Raw genomic sequence first — 19,770 nt, 5'->3', positions numbered from 1 at the left:
TAAAAAACAGCAACTTTAAAAGACATTGTGAGGACCCTGGAGTCTAACAACATATTACTCCCTTATATAATATATTATTTTCACATCACAGTCGGCCAAAATTTAATTACTATACACTGTTAAGTGTAAAAAAAAATTAACATTTACATATATTTTTATGGTTTTCTCTAGCTCCACCACCTGTTCGATCGAGTGATGAAACAGTACATTTATAACTTTTAATTAAACATTAGTTTTGTAACCATATGAATGTTTTGTAGTTTGAAAAAATAATTGGTAGCACTTAAACCAACCATTAATTAGTTGGTAGTTCAAACCCCCCTTGAAAGAGAGAAAGGAAAGCTGCATTACATGGTATAAATAGGAGGAGCTTCCCTTTCAAGTTGTTAGGAAGAACAAAAAACCTTCTCCATAAGTGTTCTTCCTCATTCTCCATAAAATATACTTCCCCCTTTGTCATCCCTAAATTCTCCACAAAAGCGGACAAAAATTTAATATAAATGACAACTGAAAAGCTTAGGCATAGTCTAAAGTTCCTTGAGAAATCTAAACCCTACTTTGCCATGGCCCTATTACAATTAGGCTATGCTGGCATGGTTATTATTGCTAAGGTTTCCCTTGACCAAGGCATGAGCCACTATGTCCTCATTGTTTATCGCCACGCCATTGCAACTGCTGCCATAGCTCCATTTGCATTTATTTTTGAAAGGTTTGTATAATAAAAACACACACAATTGTAACTACTACTTATCCCTCAAAAAAAAAAAACTACTACTTAAAAATCTTAGGTAATATTTTTTCTAGCTAGCACGAAGTTTTGTAGATTAATGGACACAATTGTTTCATTAATTTTACAGGGAGGGTCAACCAAAGGTAACATTCTCAATTTTTTTGCAAATGTTCATCCTAGCTCTCTTGGGGTAAGTTTAATAGTTCTTGCTCTAATATGAAAATATTTAAAGGTTGCATGTATGCATCAATATGTGATTATTGTACTGGATTGACAAATCAGGCCTGTGATTGATCAAAATTTCTACTATGCTGGGTTAAAGCTCACATCCCCAACCTTCTCATGTGCAATAGTCAACATGCTTCCAGCCATGACTTTTGTGATGGCACTTATATGCGGGTAACTCGACCAAATCCCATTTCTTTTTTCTATCTAGATGTTGGCTAATGCCTATTTTGTTTTTTTCCAAGAATGTTTCTCTGCTTTCTTTTTTCTTGCAGGTTTTCTTTTAATTACAAAAGGACAATCTTCTTTTCACTATATCTTGTTTTTTAAAGATATGTATAAGAAACCGTTAAAAAACTTGCATTCGTTACTTTTAGGGTTAAATAATATGATTTTGATTCTTAAAAAATTCACATTTTTGTTCTTGAAACATTATGTTTGGTTTAAAATAGTCTTTATGTCGTCATAAAACATTTTTAATATTTTTCATCTTACATCACGTATAAACCATATTTTTATCGAGAAATTCACCATTAAATAGGTTGCGTATTAGTACATTTAGAGCTAGTTTAGTATGTTGTATAGTATTAGGCCTGATAGTATAAGGTCTAATTGTATGAGGTCTTACCTTAATACTACACAACGTTTAGTCATACATTGTATAATTTGGTAGCAATAGTAGTGGTGGTATTAGAGGGTGATACGGTGACAATGGTGGTGGCGGCGACCGTGGTGGTAGTAATGGTGGTAGCAGCGATGGTGGCAATGGTGGAGAGTGGTGGTGGTGGCGGCAGTGGTGGCGGAGGGTGGTTGGAGGTGGCGAAGATGGGGGTTGAGGGTGCTGGTGGATGGTGGTGGTGGAGGGTGGTGGCGGCGACGGTGGTGGTGGAGGGCGACGGTGGTGGTGGAGGGCGATGGTGGTGGCGGCGGCGATGGAGGGTGGTTGGAAGTGTCGTGGTGGTGGTAGAGAGTGGTGGTGGTGGTAGAGTGGCGATAACGATGACGGTATCAACGATTGTGGTACAGTGGTGGAGCGTGGTGGTGGTAGCAGTGACGGTGGTGGTGGTGGCGGCGGCGGCGGTTGAGGGTGGTTATGGCAGCAGTGGTGGTGGTGGTGGGTGGTGGTGATGGTGGAGGGTTGTGGTGGTGGCGGTTAATTAAATATATTCAAGTAGTTTATACATCACACTCTTATCATGCCTTATTCATCATCTATAGGGTGGATTAAATAATCCATCATTTTGATGTATAAGATGAGATTGATGTATAAGTTTATACAATACAATGTGAATACCAAACAATTGATAAGTCCATGATGTATTGTATAAGCTTATACTATCAATTCTAATACGGCGTATCAAACGTGCCATTAAAATAATATTTACACTAGTTTCATCTTTAATTAGTGGATGAAAATATTCATCGCTAATTCTATCTCTAAAAAGTAGTTCAAATTACCTTATTCGATTAGTGTGCCCTAGAACGCTCCATTGTTTTATTTACATATGTTTTTTTTTGTGTTAAAATGAATTTATAAGAAAATTATTGTAATTTGTACGCTAAATATTCAAAAATCTGAATAAAGTGAACACAATGTGATATTTTATAACATGAAAAAAACTGAAAACGTTGTTAGTTTGCAAATAAAACAAACCTTAATTATTTTTTTTAACAATGGGTGTGGAATATGTGAAAGGATGGAGAAGATAAACATAAAAAGGTTGAGATGCCGAGCAAAGGTAGTGGGAACATTATTGGCAGTAATAGGGGCAATGCTGATGACCTTATACAAAGGGCCTGTTGTGGAGATGTTATGGCGACAAATCAAACATGGCAATCCAGATCCTCACAATGAAACAAATGCAACAACAACCACCACAGGAGGATCCTCAAGTAAAGCTTGGTTCTTAGGCAGTGTGTTCCTTATTGTTTCTAGCTTTGCCTGGGCTTCCCTTTTTATTTTACAAGTAAGCCATCTTACATCATATGATTACAATCTACTCTAAAAACTTCTCATGTTTTATCTTGAAGTTTGGTCTCTATCTCTTTTATATGTATACATCAATGGGCATTTGGGATATCTTTAAATGTTTATAAAAAAATAGATGTAATGTTTCATTTGACACACAGAGAGGATCGAAATTTCATAGTAAAATCATATGTCCTCAAATGGTGTCTCATTTCTTATCCCAACTAAAAATATTGTGACGCGTCAATTAAAAACTGCACGGAAATTACATTTATAATCTTGCATTTTTTTATAAGCCATAGTATGATATTAATATAAAGACACAAGCGGTGCCCCCCTTAAATCCAAGAAGTAGGTAATAAAGATATAACAGAAGTTGGAAAACAAAAAAAAAAAATGAAAAGAAAACAGAACAGAACAGGGGTAGGAGCACATGAGTGGTTTTTAATTGAAAGAAACAAACAAACTTTTTGTTTTTTCTTCCAAAAACTACTTTTTGGAGAGTATTTTTTTTTTTTTTTGACAGTCTTTTGGAGAGTATTTTAGGAACATGAAAAACTCTGCTGGTGTAATTTGAGAGAGAATTTTGTCTATATATTACACAATAAATAACAATGATATATGTTTGATGCTATTGGGCAGACCAAAGCTCTTGAGACGTACAAGAATCATCAGCTAAGCCTCACTTCAATTGTTTGCTTCATAGGCACTCTTCAAGCTACTATTGTTACTTTTGTTATTGAGCATGATCCTTCTGTTTGGAGAATTGGTTGGGATATGAACTTACTAGCTGCTGCATATGCTGTAAGAATTGAACACAAACTTACAATTTCAATTTTCTAACAATTATTCATATTTCTTTATGATTGTTTCCTTAATATCTTTTGTAATATTTCATTAGGGAATTGTGAACTCAAGCATATCATATTATGTACAAGGGCTAGTGATTAAGGAAAGAGGTCCTATCTTTGCAACTTCCTTCAGCCCTCTTATAATGGTTTTTGTTGCCATCATGGGCTTCTTTATCCTTGAAGAAAAGATTTATCTTGGAGGGTAAATTCCTATTCCCTCTTCCTTAAAATATACCATTTGTGAAAGTATAAATATGGACTAAGGTTCCATTTGAAAGAGTGTATTTGAGCTTATCTTATAGCACAAGCATTTATACAAATGTTTGAAAGAGTTTATGGAAATAGCTTATGATTCACCTATAAGTTATTTTGAGATTATTTTCAAAAAAACGTTCAGATTAACTTATGAACAATAAGTTATACTGTTTATAACTTCTTTTCAACTTATTACAATAAATTTTTGAAATTATCTTATAATAAATGTTTATGCGATAAGAGCTTATCATCACAAGTGATTAATTAAGCTATTTACTCAAAGTAGCCCTAATATAAAATGGTTCCTTGCCGAAACAAATTATTGACACTTAATTATTTTCATCAATATATTGACAAAAAAAAAATGCAATCACTTATCAATTCCAAATTTAATACAAGTTATATAGCCCTTCATTAGTATTTTCCCCAATAATACTAATCAAGTCCGCAAAACACATTTTAACCAAATCGATTTTAAAGGATCAACTTTTATGAAAATAATAATACTTTTCTTCCATTATTCAAACTTTTATTTGAAGAGTGTGAAGCGGTGGTTGCTCACTTCGTCACTTAATCATAAGGTTGGGAGTTCGATCATCGCTCATGAGAATGGAACACACTTTGCGTTCAGCCACCGCTTAATAGAAGCACTCACTGCGAGAGGATTAGTCACAGTTTTCATATGCTTTTGATCTAAAAAAATAAATAACTTTATGTGAGGTTTACAGCTTTCATTAGGTGACTAACTGAAATTTTGTTTTTGGCCATTGTGGTGCAGTGTGATTGGCGCCATCTTGATTGCTACAGGCTTATACTCTGTTCTTTGGGGGAAACACAAAGAAGAAATAGAGAGTAAAAGAGCCAATGATATTCCCTTAGCTATAAAGGGTGCTGCTCAAATGACTGGAAATTCAGGGCTAGATGTTGATAACATAGATCATGGTTGGATAGATAAAAGTAATATCTAAAACTTCCATGTGGGAGTCAAAATTTGATCAAAGTCTATCTGGATTAAAATGTATCTAGAAGCTTGCATCTGATGTCTGTGTCTGAAGATTATGGGTTCTATACCATTTTCAGTCTGAAGGGGCATATCTTGATATAAAGTGATCCAATTGAAACAAACAATGTGTCTTTGGAAAGCTAGAAGAAATATGTACAAGTGTTATGGTGAAGGCAGGACCTGAATTGATCTATAGCTAGTCCAAATTGAAGTGCAATCAATGGTCTGTTGTTCTGTCTGATGATTTGTGTGTTCAGATGGTGCATCTTGTTTTTTTTTATAGGCCAATGCTAGTTGTTAGTAATTGTTAGTAAATTAGTTCCTTCGCCAGGATTTGAACCCTGACCCTTCACCCTGCAAATTCCTTCATTCCCTTAGCTCACCAAGTGAGCTACCCTTCCCCCAGATGGTGCATCTTGTAATGAGCATATCTGAAACTACACTAGTCCAAATAAGGAAAATAATATAAACGCTAAAAGGATCTCCAACGGGGTTGCTTAATCAAAGCTTGAATCTTTCTCTAGCTTAGAAGAAAATCTTTGCCCAGGGAAATTCAGCACAAGTAACAATGATAACTCAAACATAGCAATAAACAACGGATAATCAATTTCCTTAACTTGTTGAATATATGAGGAGCAATAACAAATGATGCAGCAACTATATCACAATCAAAAGGACACCAAATATTTTTAATACATTCTAAATGTGAAAAGTAAAACAACCACGAGACCAAGCCAGTAATCTCACTATGATCAAATAAGGGTACAAGAGAGTCTCAAAATATAGCACAAATAGTGCTCAACAATTGGCCAAACAACAAAGCACAAAACCAAAAAGTAGAGAACCAAGAAAAATCAGATTTTTGAAACAACACTGCCACTTTTCAAGGCCTCTTTGTCCCACTATAGGCAGGTTCTCGCCGATCCAACCTTCCAAATTGAAGTACCACGAGTCACGAACCTTCTGACAAAATTTCAGCCCAATCCGACAATGAACGAAGGAGAAATCGCGAATTTAGTGCAGCTGCTCTGAGTTCTAGCAGAAATCCGTTTTCTTTCATTCCTCTCTCTTATCTCTTTTCTTCTCTTCCCAAATCAAGCCTCTCTCTTCAACCCTAGATAACCCCTCTCCACTTGTTTAAGTGAGACAAAGTGGGTTTACATATTTGGGTCTTTCTCCACATAGGAAGAGTGCCCAAGACCCAACAAATCTCCCCCTCACAACTGTGTGGAGAGGACCACCAAACAGGTGATCATACGGAAAGTTTCAAACTTGCCTCTTGGTAATGCATCTGTCATCATATCAGCAATATAATCATCTGTATGAATCTTGGCCAATTCAAACAACCAAACACCCAAAGCATCGTGTATCCAATGATACCTCACATCAATGTGTTTGGATCTAGAATTAAAAGTTGGATCTTTACCAAAATGAATCGCACTTTGACTATCACAAAACAACAAGTATTTGACCTGCACAAAACCAAGCTCCTGCAATAATTTCTTCAACCAAATCAATTCCTTGCATGCTTCTGCAATGGCAATGAACTTTGCCTCAGTAGTGGACAATGCAACAAACCTCTGCAATCTATATTTCCATGCCACAGCTCCCCCTGCAAACTTAATCAAGTAGCCTGAAGTGAACTTTCTGGAATCAATGTCTCCAGCCATATCAGAATCAGTATAGCCCACAAGAGTAGACTTATCACCTCCAAAACAAAGCCTCAAACTACTAGTACCATAAAGATACCTCAAAATCCATTTCACAGCATTCCAATGCTCTCTACCTGGATTAGACAAAAATCTACTAACTGTACCAACAACGTGCGCAATATCTGGTCTTGTGCACACCATTGCATACATCAAACTACCCACAACAGATGCATAAGGAACCCTTTGCATATATGATTTTTCAGCTTCATTTGAAGGTCTTTGTTTAGCACTCAATTCGAAATGAGGAGCAAGAGGAGTGCTTACCACCTTAGCCTTTTGCATATGGAACCTCTGTAGCACCCTTTTAACATAGTGTTCATGTGACAGCCAAAGTTTCTTCTCTTTCCTATCACGCATGATTCTTATACCAAGAATCTGCTAGCAGCTCCGATGTCTTTCATGGCAAATGACTCGCCCAATTGCTTCTTTAACCTGTCAAACATGGAAATATTTTTCCCAACAACAAGCATATCAACAACATATAATAACAGGATAATGAAATCATCATCAGGAAACTTTTTAATAAAGACACAGTGATCAAAAGTAGTCTTCTTGTAGCCTTGCTCACCAATAACAGACTCAAACTTCTTGTACCACTGACGCGGAGCCTGCTTCAAGCCATATAGGCTCTTCCTCAATTTGCCAACATAGTCTTCCTTGCCTTCAACAAGAAAACCATCAGGTTGCTTCATGTAAATCTCATCCTCCAAATCACCATGAAGGAAAGCAATTTTTACATCCATTTGCTCTACCTCCAAATCAAGAGTGCAGCCAAACTCAACACGGTTCTAATGGATGACATCTTCACCACATGAGAAAAAATCTCATTGAAATCAACACCTTTTCTCTGTCTGAACCCTTTCACCACCAATCTGACTTTATACCTCGGAGATGTAGAATTACTCTCTTGCTTCAACCTGTAAACCACATGTTTTCCAAAGTCTTCTTGCCTTCAAAAGGATTGAGGGTTTGCGTTGAACCTTTGCTACATGGACAATCTCATTAGCCACCACCACTCCATTCAGCATACTCCGGTCTCCCATACACACTGAATGTGCCTCATCAATCACCTTAGGCAACACCCTTTTAAGCCGGCGAGCAAAAATCTTAGACACAATTTTAAACAAGCAACCAATTAGAGATATTGGCCAAAACTCATTTATTCCTTGCAACGCCGCCACCTTTGGAATCAACACAATAAAGGAAGTGATACTCCCCCAAGGCTAAGACCCATATCGAAAGAAATCCCGCACATCACCCAGGGTGTCCGTTTTCAAAAGTTTCCAAAACTCCTTAATGAACCTGAAGTTAAACCCATCCGACCCAAACAACCTCTCTAAGTTCAACCATGTCCACCGACGCACAAAGCTCTCTATTATCAGCATCAAAGATCATTTTAAAATCACACCATCCAACGTAGGCCGCCTACCCCCATACTGATCCTGAAATTTATCCTGAAAGAACTCCTTAGAAGCAGTTTTGACTCTATGCGCCTCTTCAACACAACTCTCATCCATAACAACACAAAAATTTTAGGGTTAATATGATTTTGATCTTTAACTTATACACATGAATTTTAAATGATTTTTAAAAAATTCACTTTTTTGTTTTTTGTTTTTTTTTGAAAAATTAATGAAATTGATTTTTTTTTTTGAAACAAATGATATTGAATCTAATGCCAATTAGAAGATGGCAATTACATAATGGAATCTTTAAAAAAAAAATTACATAATCGAAGAAAAAATGCTAAAAAATTGGGCTAACAACAACACTACAACAGATCAGGGGCAGTTTAATTACTCTTGCTTTGCTTTCTTCTTATTGTGACAAGTCCCAATCAACTGATTAAGATCTTGAAGGATGGAAGGACTTGATTGAAGGTTATCAAGATTTGTTAAAGTGGTAACAAAGTCTTTTGGAACAAAGCACTTCTCCTCCAAGTACATCTACTCTTGAATCAAGGGTGAGACAAACAATGCCTGAAGATCTTCATCAATTGAAGGTGCTAGTGCTACCTCCTCTTCTTCTTGGAGTGTGTTCATAAGTTGAAGCATCTGAACTTGAGCCTGCAAATGCTGAATGTATTTGCCAGCTGCATTCAGCATCTCAGCAGCTCACTTTTTTTTTTAACCTACATTGTTGTTCTTCAAAGATTATGTTTGATTTAAAATAGTGTCCATGTCCTCATAAAACATTTTTAATATATTTTTACTTAATCACCGGTTCACATGACATTCTTAATCAGATATAGGTACACATGTGTAATTTTTAAATCAGTTTTAGTTCTTCAAAATTCTCTCCCCACTTCTTCTTCCTATTCATCTTCCGCTCCCCTCTCTTCTTCCTAGCCACCACTCAACTTTCACCACTGTCGCCGCCACCCAAGTTCCCCACCTTCACGGGCCCACCTCACTCAAACCTCGTCTGAGACCCAAACATTTTTCTATGGATGGGATTGTATATAGACTGTTAAATCAGTAGTCGATCTCAATCCTTTTCTTGAGTGGCTGAAAAGTAATTACTCCCTCTGTTCCACAAAGATTGTTGTTTAAAGTTGTAGCACAAAAATTAAGATGACAACTATTGATAGTATAATATTACTATAATACCCATATTTAATTTTATTAGTAATATGTGCAACAATTAAATTATACTTTGATTGAGAAGAATTGTAGTTGGTTGATATGAGAGGTGATAAGTGAGAGAAAATTTATTAAATAATGGTGTAGGTGAAAAAAATTAGCAAAAAATGCATTGACTTTTTGAAACAACAAACATTTTGGAATATTGAAAGAAGGTCTAAAACAACAATCTTTCTGAAATAAAGGAAGTACAAATATAGCCACTTGAAGAACATAGAGCATGACTGGTGAGGTTCAACCATACTTGCACCTAACGTTGTTTAATTTGTAAATCTGGTTAGAAAAGTGATGTAATTTGTGATTGTCTAGTCTCCTTGAAACTTTAGGTGGTTGTTATTATACTAATAACCAGCTAGGCATTTTCTTCCTTCTTCAAAAGCTAAGTATGAGATCATTTAATCACCAAATCTTAAATTGATAATGTGTATGAAAGGTTTGCAATCCATACATTGAATTTGACAAATGAGTGTCTCGTTATGACAATGTCATGTCATCTGCATATACTAGAGTGTGTAGGACGGTCTTACTCGGGCAGAGAGAGTCGCCCGCCCAGGTGCTGGATTTGAGCTTATTTTACTTATTTGGATTATGAATTGTGCCTCGGATGTGTGACCAAATTCCCCAAATCTCACAAGACCATGGATCCACTCACTATAAAAGGGGTCATTCATTGTATTCACTAGCTTTTTACTCATTAACGATATAGTATACATTTATGTCATCAACTTTCCTTATTTGTGTTCTGCTAGGGTTTGCTTGAATATTCTCTTAGATCTAGTAGATCTCCAGTGCTGAACAAGTATCATTATCATAGTTTGTTTGATAATAAGACAGAATTTTTGCGTGTAATCTTTTCCCGATTTTTTATGAAAACCTTTGACTACTAATCTAGCCTTGATCACCAATGGATTTTCGCATAATTCTGTAAACACATACTCATGCGATAATATTTGTTTCTAGTGGTTGGGGTATCAAGTCCCATGTGCCTTTGGATTAAAGCATCGAATTCAATACTCAAGGAAGCATTATATTCACTAGATTTAAGGGCTTGAAAAAACATGTTGGTTCTATATATGGAGGAAGGAAATGGATGCTTTATAGAGAGGAGATATTTAGGACTGGACTTGTGTGTATTTGGGTCTTGGACCTTGTAACTAGGAGATCGAGTAGATGCTGACAAGGGGCGGTGTTGATGACACGGTCCTACTTGGCGATTCCTTAGAAGAACTAGCGTGGACTTGAGAACATTGGGGAGATAAAGTGGCGGTATGTGGAATGGTTAGTGTTGGACAATCTGCAAGTGTACGGAAATCACCCGATTTTAAATATTGAACCACAGGGATTGAGAGTGAATAAATTCAGCTTAAGCCTTGAGTTTGAAGGTTTGTTTTATAGAGATAAACATATGTTAAAGTAGTATTAAGGAAAAAAGAAAATAAAAAGACAATTTAGAAAAGAAAATGCTTTGCGTTCTTGCTCAACTAGTCAATTCAACCACATCATTCTATGCACATGTTCTCATGAAACTCTCATTGATGCTATAGCCTAAGCAACTACCTATCGATGCCTCGCATAGACAATTCTTTCAAACCAAATGATAAGCCCAATTTCTTGTGTACTTAAACATTTGTTTGAAGCATGGACTGGGCGAGACCCTAGGGTCCCTCGCCCAAGGACGCTGGCTTAGGGCGAGGAGTGCATCAGGGACTTGGGCCTTTGTCCTGGAGGCCCAACTGGCCCATTGGGATGATTTAGAAGCGCTAGGCCCAACTCCCTCACCTATAAGTAGGGGACGGTTACCAATTGTAAGGGGCTCTTGGCTCATTTGTGCAATAACAAGCTTGAAATTCAGTTACTTTCTCTCTCTAAGCGGTTACACTCCCACTTCTCTCTAGAAATCTCGCATCACGTTCCTTGCATCCTAGGTACTATACCTCATCTCAATGTTCATGAAGGAACATTTGGCGCCGTCTGTGGGGAACAGTAGATTTTGATTCCCGGACTACGTGGATCGCAATTTAGTTTGGAGAAATTCAATTTTCAAGAAGGTTTTCTGCGATTTCGAGATTTTTGGTCGAATTCTTGCTTCATCGGCAGAACTTGATGGAATCGTTTGGCCAACAGTGTAGCGAGGAACCGGAACGGAGCTGCGTTTCTTCCCAACGCACCGCAAGGTCTGGTAGGCATCGTCGGGTAGAGGCACGCCGTGCACTGAGTGGCGACTTGAGACTGCAGAATGAGTGTTTGCACGAGCAATTAAAGGAATCACCTTAAGCAGTGGAACGACGAGGAGGAGGAGGCTGAGGTCGTTGCGGCGGTCAAACCCTTCTCGGCAACAGTGCGAAAGGTGACCATACCCGGACGGTATGACAAGCCTCGTGTTGGAAGCGCATGACGGAAGAACCAATCCGCAAGATCATCTGCTACGTTTCAATAAGAAGATGGCGATGAGCGCGGTTTCTGATGCGGTAAAGTGAGAATGCTTCCCTCCACTTTTCGAGGCGCAGCAATGACTTGGTTCATGGCCCTGCCGCAGGGATCCATAAAGAAGTTCCGCGACTTCGCGTCGAAATTTCTGGGCCATTTCTTTGCCAGCGAGGTCGAGGATCTGTTTCTGATTTGGCAGGAGGAGCGAGACACGTTGGAACAGTACGTGAAACGGTACAGCGCCGCGTCCGCAAGATTTGAAGAGGCGGAGCCTCGAACATGCGTATGCGCTTTTAGGAGCGGATTGTCGTCAGGAAAGCTGAGCTGCGAGCTGAGTAGGAAACCAGTGCTCGATGACGGAGGTACGTGCTCGAGCGAGAGACTACATCATAGAAGAGGAAAATGATGCGCGTGAGAGGAAACGCCTGAGGGCAGCAAAGGTGTCGCTGGCGAGGAAGCGGATACAGGACAAAGAGGCAAGCAATGTGCGGAAGGTTAAGGAAGTTGGCCAATTAATTAAGGAATTCAAGGAAAGACCACTCTGTTCGAGAAAAGATAACGTGGAGCGCAAGCGCTCTCGGTGGGTAACTAACTCACGCCGACGAAAAAGGTCAGAGGGGGACGCGGGCGAAGAATTGGCAAAGTCACTCCTGGGGGCGATGGCTGCGGAAACAGACGAGGATGGCTAGGGCGGAATCGACCCCCGACACAACGTCAAAGGTCGGACCAAGTGGTGTGAATATCACGACCTAGAAGGCCATAAAACCAGTGCATGTTTATCTCTGAGGGGCCAAATTAGGCAGTTGATCAAGGCGAGACAACCGCGGGTCGCAGGACATGGTTTAGACTGGGACAACATGAAGCGAGCGCCGAATGCAGGAAACGAGAAGATGAACGTGGCGAAAGGTAAGGAAACAGAGGAAGATGTCTACGACAGGGGCGAGGCGATGGCCGGAGCGGTTAACACAATCACAGGGGGCCTTTACGGCAGCAACATCACATCCCATGCAGATGACCCGCCGGTGATAACGGTAAGAATTAATGGTTTCAATGTGCAGAGGGTGCTTTTGGACCGAGGCAGCCCCGCAGACATCATCTCCAAGGACGCATTCGAACGGTTGGGGCTTACAGACAAGGATCTGATACCATACACAAGAAACCTGGTAGGTTTCTCAGGAAAGCAGGTTCAGGTATGCGGCTATGCGGAATTGGACACAATTTTAAGGGTAAGGTATCTGGTCCTACAGGTTGTAGCAGTTTATTATGTCATCATAGGACGAGATACTTTAAGCCGCCTCTATGCAGTGACATCCACGCCCCACCTCGCGGCAAGGTATCCACTGCTTTGCGGAAGGTAGGGAAAAATAGCGATGGATCAGAAGGGGGCGATGAAATGTTGCAGCGATTGCATAAACTTGTATGGTAGGAGGGGAGCTGGTGAAGGACACAGGTGTCATGAGCCCGTGGAAACTGAAGGCGGGCAAGAGCGTCCGGCTACACAAGGCCAGAGTGACGTGGGCAGGCGAGGAAAGCTGGACAGCAGAAAAGCGAATAAGATGAAGAAGGGGGAAAGCTTGGGCCAGGGGGCCTAGAAGGCAGGGCGAGTGGGATACTTTACTCATACAAGTAGCGTGTGGTATGGAGAAAGCTGGGACGTGGAGGCATCCAGAAGAGGCGTACTGGCGATCGAGCCTAGGCTCACCTTTGAACAAGAGCGACGCTTGAGTGAGTTGGTAGAGGACAACGTTGACCTTTTCAGTTGGGAACGAAAGGAAACCACTTTCGGGGGGCTGTCCACATTCAGCCCACCCGCACAGAAGGAAAAAGAGAGGGAAGAAGGGGCAGAGTTAAAGGCAGGAAAAAGGGAAATTCACCGGCGAGCTGGGACCGAAGAAAAGGGGGAGGCAGAAGGGAAAGATAGCCAGTTGTGGTGTCGTCAGGATAAGAGGAAGTGCGAACAACTAGAGGATAGGAGTAAGAGGCCAACGAAATCAGCCCGACGCATCAAGCAGGGTGACAAGGACGAAATATTGGGTACGATACTCTGATTAAGGGAGCGGCCGCAAAGTGGGAATATGGCGAGGAAACAACCAAGAAACTAGGACTAAAAATAAAGATGCACTCTTTTTCTCCGACACGGGAGTTTTTTAACGAGGCATCCCTTGATGTAAAATTTACGAAAATCAAATACAAAAGGATATTCTCAGCAGTACTCATATCTACTAACCTGAGACGGCAGCCGGGTGGGAAAAATTCTCTGAAGGTGGCGATCCCAACACGACCTTGATGTCTGGGGATCGCTCCGGAAAGTCCGGCGCTGACCGTAGCCCCTGCAGACGACGTGTGCGGATAAGTTTCTTATCCAAAGAACCTCCCCGAAATATGGGCGAGTCAAGTCTCCCCGAAACACAGCGAGCATTTTTAACTAGGCTGAAAGTCTCGGGCAACCGATATGGCTATTGGGCCCCGAGCAACTATAAGACCCCACCTAATAAGGCTGGAGGGGTCACACCTGCTCTTACGGGAAATATGCGTGTGAATAAAAGCCTCAGTCCAATACCGAGCGAAAGTCCTAGTTATACATTGCACACTCTCAAAACTTTAAGCACTAAAAAACATGTGCTACGCGACAAGGAAACAAAAGGCGGAATTCATGGTGGCACCACCCGTAATCACGATGGCCCGTTCGCCTCGCCCAGTAATGGCGAACAAGGCTGGGTGACCCGCTCGCCCCGCCCATTTATATATTCACTCGTTTTCATTTTTTCCGTTCATTATTTATCTGCTCTCGCATTCATATCAACACATATATAAGGGCATTTATATATAAAACAAAACAAAAAAAAACACTTTTATTCATTATTTTCTTATTACATTTTAAAATGGAGGATTTCTCCTCATAATCCTACATTGACGACGAAATTCTGCTTTTTCAAGCTCTATGCGGTGTCGTTTGTACTCCAGTTGGACCAAGCTATGGCAAACCACTTGCCTCTCAGGACCCTCCGCCATGGCTTCAAGTGCATCCTCCACCGCACGAACCTCAGCATAGTTGTCCAGCTCCTGCTAGAAAAGGCCTTGAAGTTCCTCTACAAACCCTAGGAATCCTCTGAGAGTCGCGTCCATCTCTGGACTCAGCCCTATTCCTAGCAACTGATTTGTCAGTTGGTAGACGCTTGGATCCTCCAGGTGCCTGACATTGAGGAATAGGTCCTCTCCAAATGCCTTCCTCCTAAGCTCATTGATGCAACTCTCAACGGATGCCATTGTCGAATGTATTACAAGATGAAGATGCTCTGTGCAGACCGTTATGAGTTCTATGCTATTTATACACTAAATTCAGTCTCCAGGAGTTAATACCAAGGCAGTTTCTCGAGGAGTTTTCCTTGAGAAAAGGTGCAACTTACATTAAAATCATAAGTGTTCCTGGTCGGTGGTCAAGGGTAAACTTTCGTTGAAATCTGGGAAAGAGACGTTTCAGGCACGAGGTTTAGGACTCGTACGGTTCACAGCCGAGAGCTCGCACGGTTCGTAGCGGGAACGACATCGGCGAGAAAGGAAAGCAGAAGTAAAAAGAAAAAAAAAATGTATGGAAAGCTGGCGCAAAATGAAACGTAGCAGAACAGGGCACAAGAAAAATCTAGGGCTTACATTAAAAGATAAGCCACAAAAAATAGATCGTAATTACAAAATCAACCTAAGAACCGCTAACTTTCTTTGTTTCCTTCTACATCTTCTTTGTTCATGAAACGCTCGGCGACAAAGCCTGGGGGATCGTTGACGCCAACCAACCCAGTGAGGATAACTTTTTTGAATGCTCCCATTTGGTGAAGATCGATCTGGGGATAGAGGTGTTGAACTTGGGCTTTGGCGAGGAAAAAGCCACGACCGCGCTCAAAAACGGCGGAAGCAGCGGCGTCTGACCTCATTCTTTCCTCCAAGGCCTTCGCGTCGAGCTATGCTTGTGTCCTCATCATGGATAAAGCTTCATCCTTCTTCGCCAGTTCAGCACGAAGGTGTTCGAGTTTGGTCTCCATTGAGGAAAGGGTTTGATCCTTGGAGGCCACCAGGTCCACTTTTGCTTCAGATTCCTCCTGAGCCTCCTGCCGAAGCTTCCCAAGGGCCTTCTCCAAATCAGAGATTTTTCTGTCTCGAAACTCCAAGCTGACTTCAGCACGGCTAGTTTGTTCGGCCAACTCTTTGGCAAACGAAGTCTCCTTGGCTTTTAGTTGGGCGAGGAACGCCTTACGCTCCTCCACAAATCCAGCGTTGAGGGCGCGGAGGCGCGCCACCTCTGATCGCAACACCTCGGCATCCTGGGCAGACCGCTTGTAATGATGAAAAGCGTGGAACGCCGTCGCAAATGCGCCTTCTGAAACCCTGTCCAAGCCTTGCTGCTTGACCACTTCGTCCATCCTCGCAACTTGCGCTGGCGTCGGGGACAAGGAATATGGAGGCTCTCGATTTGCAAAGCCCTAGGGCGGGGCGGGGCTATGATTGGGCGGTGAAGCACTAGCAGATGGCATTAAGTTTTGACCAGGAGGCGGTAGGATTACTTTCGCACTGAGGGGAGGCTTGTCGACGGAATCATCCTGGGCGCGAGGCGAGGAAACCGGAGTCGCTAGTGAAGGCTCGCCGGGTTGGTTCGGCTTGGGAGTCTCCTCAGGCCCGCAAAAAGCTGCGGAGATGACAGGAGCTCTATCCCCGTCGGAAGACGATGTAGCGGCCACGGGGTGTGGTCTGTTTGGGGACGGGCGAGAGGTCTCTTCCCACTCACTTTTAACAGGGACGTTTTGTCGCCCTTCAGGTTGACTTAGGGGAGGAACGAGACGTTTCCTTTCTTCTCAAAGACGGTCAGAAGGCCCTCGCTGACTTGGGGTATTTTTTCTGAAGCAAAGAGCGGCAAGGGTAAGCTAGCAGAAAGCGGGAAAGACAGAGAAGGAAGTGAGAAAAGATTTACCGATTACACGAGCGCAATCCAAAACCGGGAGTCTAGCCAGGAAGCTGATGACAGTTTTGTCCTCGGGGGTCAGGGAGTCCTCGGGCGGGTCAATTACTTGGCGCACTTCCTGGGTCCAGTAGAGGGGAAATCGGGCGGTGTCGTCCCGATGGGTAAAAACCTTGGGATACTCGTGGGACAACACGACCCTGAAGAACTTCCGAGCCAAATCGACAGCAATGCTGGACCAATGAGGGTTGAAGCGCTGACGCCCGGGTCTGGCTTCCAGGGAAACCCAGTTGCGTGGCGGCGACGGTTGGGCGGACACGCGATAGAAATAGAAGAAGTGGGAGGGTTCAGGCTCTTGCTGAATCACGTCGCAAAGGATTTCAAAGCATCGTAGGAAAGCCCAACTGTTGGGGTGAAGTTGGCTAGGAGCGACATTGATGCTGTGCAGGGCCGGCCCTGGGCCTGTGCAAGCAGACCCACAGCCCAGGGTCTCCAAAAAGAAGTGGCCCAAAAAAAAATCCCCTTAAACTTTCCCCTAAAATAAAACTTAGTTATAATAATTAATGTTCAAGATGTTATTAATGACTTGAGCTGGTCTAGTGGTTAGTAATTGTATATGTTACTTTTATGTACCGGGTTCGAATCCTACCTTTTGGCTTTTGACATGTTATTTGTTAATTAATTTGAATTGAAAGAATTTAAAAATTAAAGCAAAAGGTCGTTGTTGCATGGATTCGAACACGCGACCCCTTGCGGGTTGCAAGAGGCCAGTTGCCAAACGAACCAACATAATGGTTCTAATGAAACTTCGAACGTAAAACTTATTAGGGGTAAATTTATATTATTTGCCCCGGGCCTCCAAAATGTCGGGACCGACCCTGATGCTGTGAAGCACGGAGCATATGAAGGGGGAAAAGGGAAACCTAATTCCCAAACTGGTGAACATGTATCCATACACATAGAAGAAGTGGGGAACACCCACGTGGTTGTCTTGGGGACGGAGCCAAGGACGTTCGGCGGTTGTGCACACGTCGTAACTCATGAGTTTGTCAAGAGGTTTCTCATGGCAAAACCCACCGGATTCCGAAGAAATTTCGCAAATGGATGACCACTAATCCAAGCTGGATGGTTGGTTGGGCATCGTCCCGGCGGGCAGGGCCCTAACGGCGGGAACCGGCAAGGATTCCCAGGTTCTCGTTCGGAAGGCAACGATTTTTTTTCTTCAAGCGGAGCTCCCCCTGGGGGGCAGATCAACAAGTGGAACGCACCGCAGAGGAGTGGCGACAGTGACATTACGCTTGGAATTTCTGGTTTGGCGCTTTGGCGTCGTTATGAAAAGGGTGTGAGAAGTGAAGGTTACTTTGATGTTGTGAAGGTTCGCCGGAAGAAAGGCGGTGCGCAGGAAGTCGCAAAAGCTAAAGCAATGAACTGTGGAAAAGGTTCGCGCAAGATGGGAAGCAAGATTGTAATCGTGAAAGGATTAGAAGAAAGGGTAGGACAACACCTTTGTAAAGGGGAAATATCGTTTGGGAGGAAACGTGTGAAGAAAAGCTAAGGGAGGTTGTTGTGAAACGTGCAGGAAAAGTGGGGAATCGTTCCCCATGACGTCAGGAAATGATATGATGGCAGTTGCGGGATTTTGGGGAATGGAGAGGATGCATTAAATGAAAAGGTGCAACGGTTGAAGCTGATTGGTTTAAATTCAAATTGTCAGGCTCAACCATGATTCGTAGGGACGTTTCAGGGAAGCAGTTGAGATTTTGCAGACCTAGGCTGCCACGTGTCGTAGGCCCAAAAGCATCAAGGTCTCAAGGTGCAAGATGCGTGCGTTGCCACGACGAGGCGAGCAAATCATGTGTCATCGCCACAAGCTGGCTTGTGGACTCAAGCCGCCAAGGGAACGCGACGAGTCGTTCGAAATCTCAAATTTTTAGGCCTTAGATTACCAAGCCATGTTGGGCATTGCTCTTTACTTTTGTGCCTTATGTTTAGCGTTAGTTAGTTTCTTACGTCCATCGCCTTGTCTCTTTTGTTTAAAGACACACTTAGCTCTCATGCTTCGAGCTCAGTGTCTTGTGGACTTGTGGACTGGGCGAGACCCCAAGGTCCCTCGCCCAAGGACGCTGGCTTAGGGCGAGGAGTGCATCAGGGACTTGGGCCTTTGTCCCGGAGGCCCAACTGGCCCATTGGGATGATTTAGAGGCGCTAGGCCCAACTCCCTCACCTATAAGTAGGGGACGGTTACCAATTGTAAGGGACTCTTGACTCATTTGTGCAATAACAAGCTTGAAATTCAGGTACTTTCTCTCTCTAAGCGGTTACACTCTCACTTCTCTCTAGAAATCTCGCATCTCGTTCCTTGCATCCTAGGTACTATACCTCATCTCAATGTTCATGAAGGAACAAAGCATAAAGATTACAAAGTTCAGGCCAACAAACCCCAACCCTTCCTCTATTTCTAGTAGCCAAGATAGAAGGGGTAATCCCAAATCGGTTCCCTAATCTATAAAAAACTTCCGTTCTGATTATAGAATAGCATAAAGCAAGCATGCATTCAAGCTCAGAAAATGGGATTCAAGGATAGAAGAAGAACATGTGGGAAAGAACTTAAGATTATAACTTAAATCTGAAAAGTCTTACAAGAAAACCAAAGCAATAGAAGAGATTAGCCAAGCATGGCAAGAGCCATTCTTGGCTAAGAACCTGGATTACAAGCTTGGAAGCCCTCTCACACTCTCCTAAAAGCTCATCTCCCTCTGAACTTATGTAAAAATGGAATGAGATATGAAACAAAACAACTAAAAACCTATTTATAGACAAAATGGGGGAGTTTCTACTGTGTCGGGCGCTCAGGCGCCCTTATAGCACGCTCAGGCGCCAATTCCCTTCAGCAAAACAGAAACTTTGATTGAATTGGCGCCCATCTGGGGCACTTGAGCTCTCTTGCTCGCTGGAAAGTCCCTTGATCTTCATTTTTACTCCATTTTAATGCCTCCTTCAAATCTTCA

At 42.1% G+C, this 19,770-nt stretch overlaps 1 protein-coding gene across 1 annotated transcript; it reads left to right on the top strand.

Annotated features, from left to right (window-relative positions):
• The first annotated feature begins 403 nt into the window (after nucleotides 1-403).
• Nucleotides 404-5,274, top strand: LOC130709486 (WAT1-related protein At5g07050-like). Its single transcript, XM_057558857.1, has 7 exons — nucleotides 404-709; nucleotides 858-920; nucleotides 1,013-1,129; nucleotides 2,652-2,922; nucleotides 3,567-3,728; nucleotides 3,826-3,977; nucleotides 4,809-5,274. The coding sequence occupies exons 1-7, from the start codon at nucleotides 501-503 to the stop codon at nucleotides 4,996-4,998; spliced, it is 1,164 nt and encodes a 387-aa protein (XP_057414840.1). The 5' UTR covers nucleotides 404-500; the 3' UTR covers nucleotides 4,999-5,274.
• The last annotated feature ends 14,496 nt before the right edge of the window (nucleotides 5,275-19,770 follow it).

The sequence above is a fragment of the Lotus japonicus genome, chromosome 3 (assembly GCF_012489685.1).
Source record: "Lotus japonicus ecotype B-129 chromosome 3, LjGifu_v1.2".
Classification (NCBI taxonomy): Eukaryota; Viridiplantae; Streptophyta; class Magnoliopsida; order Fabales; family Fabaceae; genus Lotus; species Lotus japonicus.
Note: the sequence above shows the minus strand (reverse complement) of the source record. Positions and strands in the feature narration are given on the sequence as shown.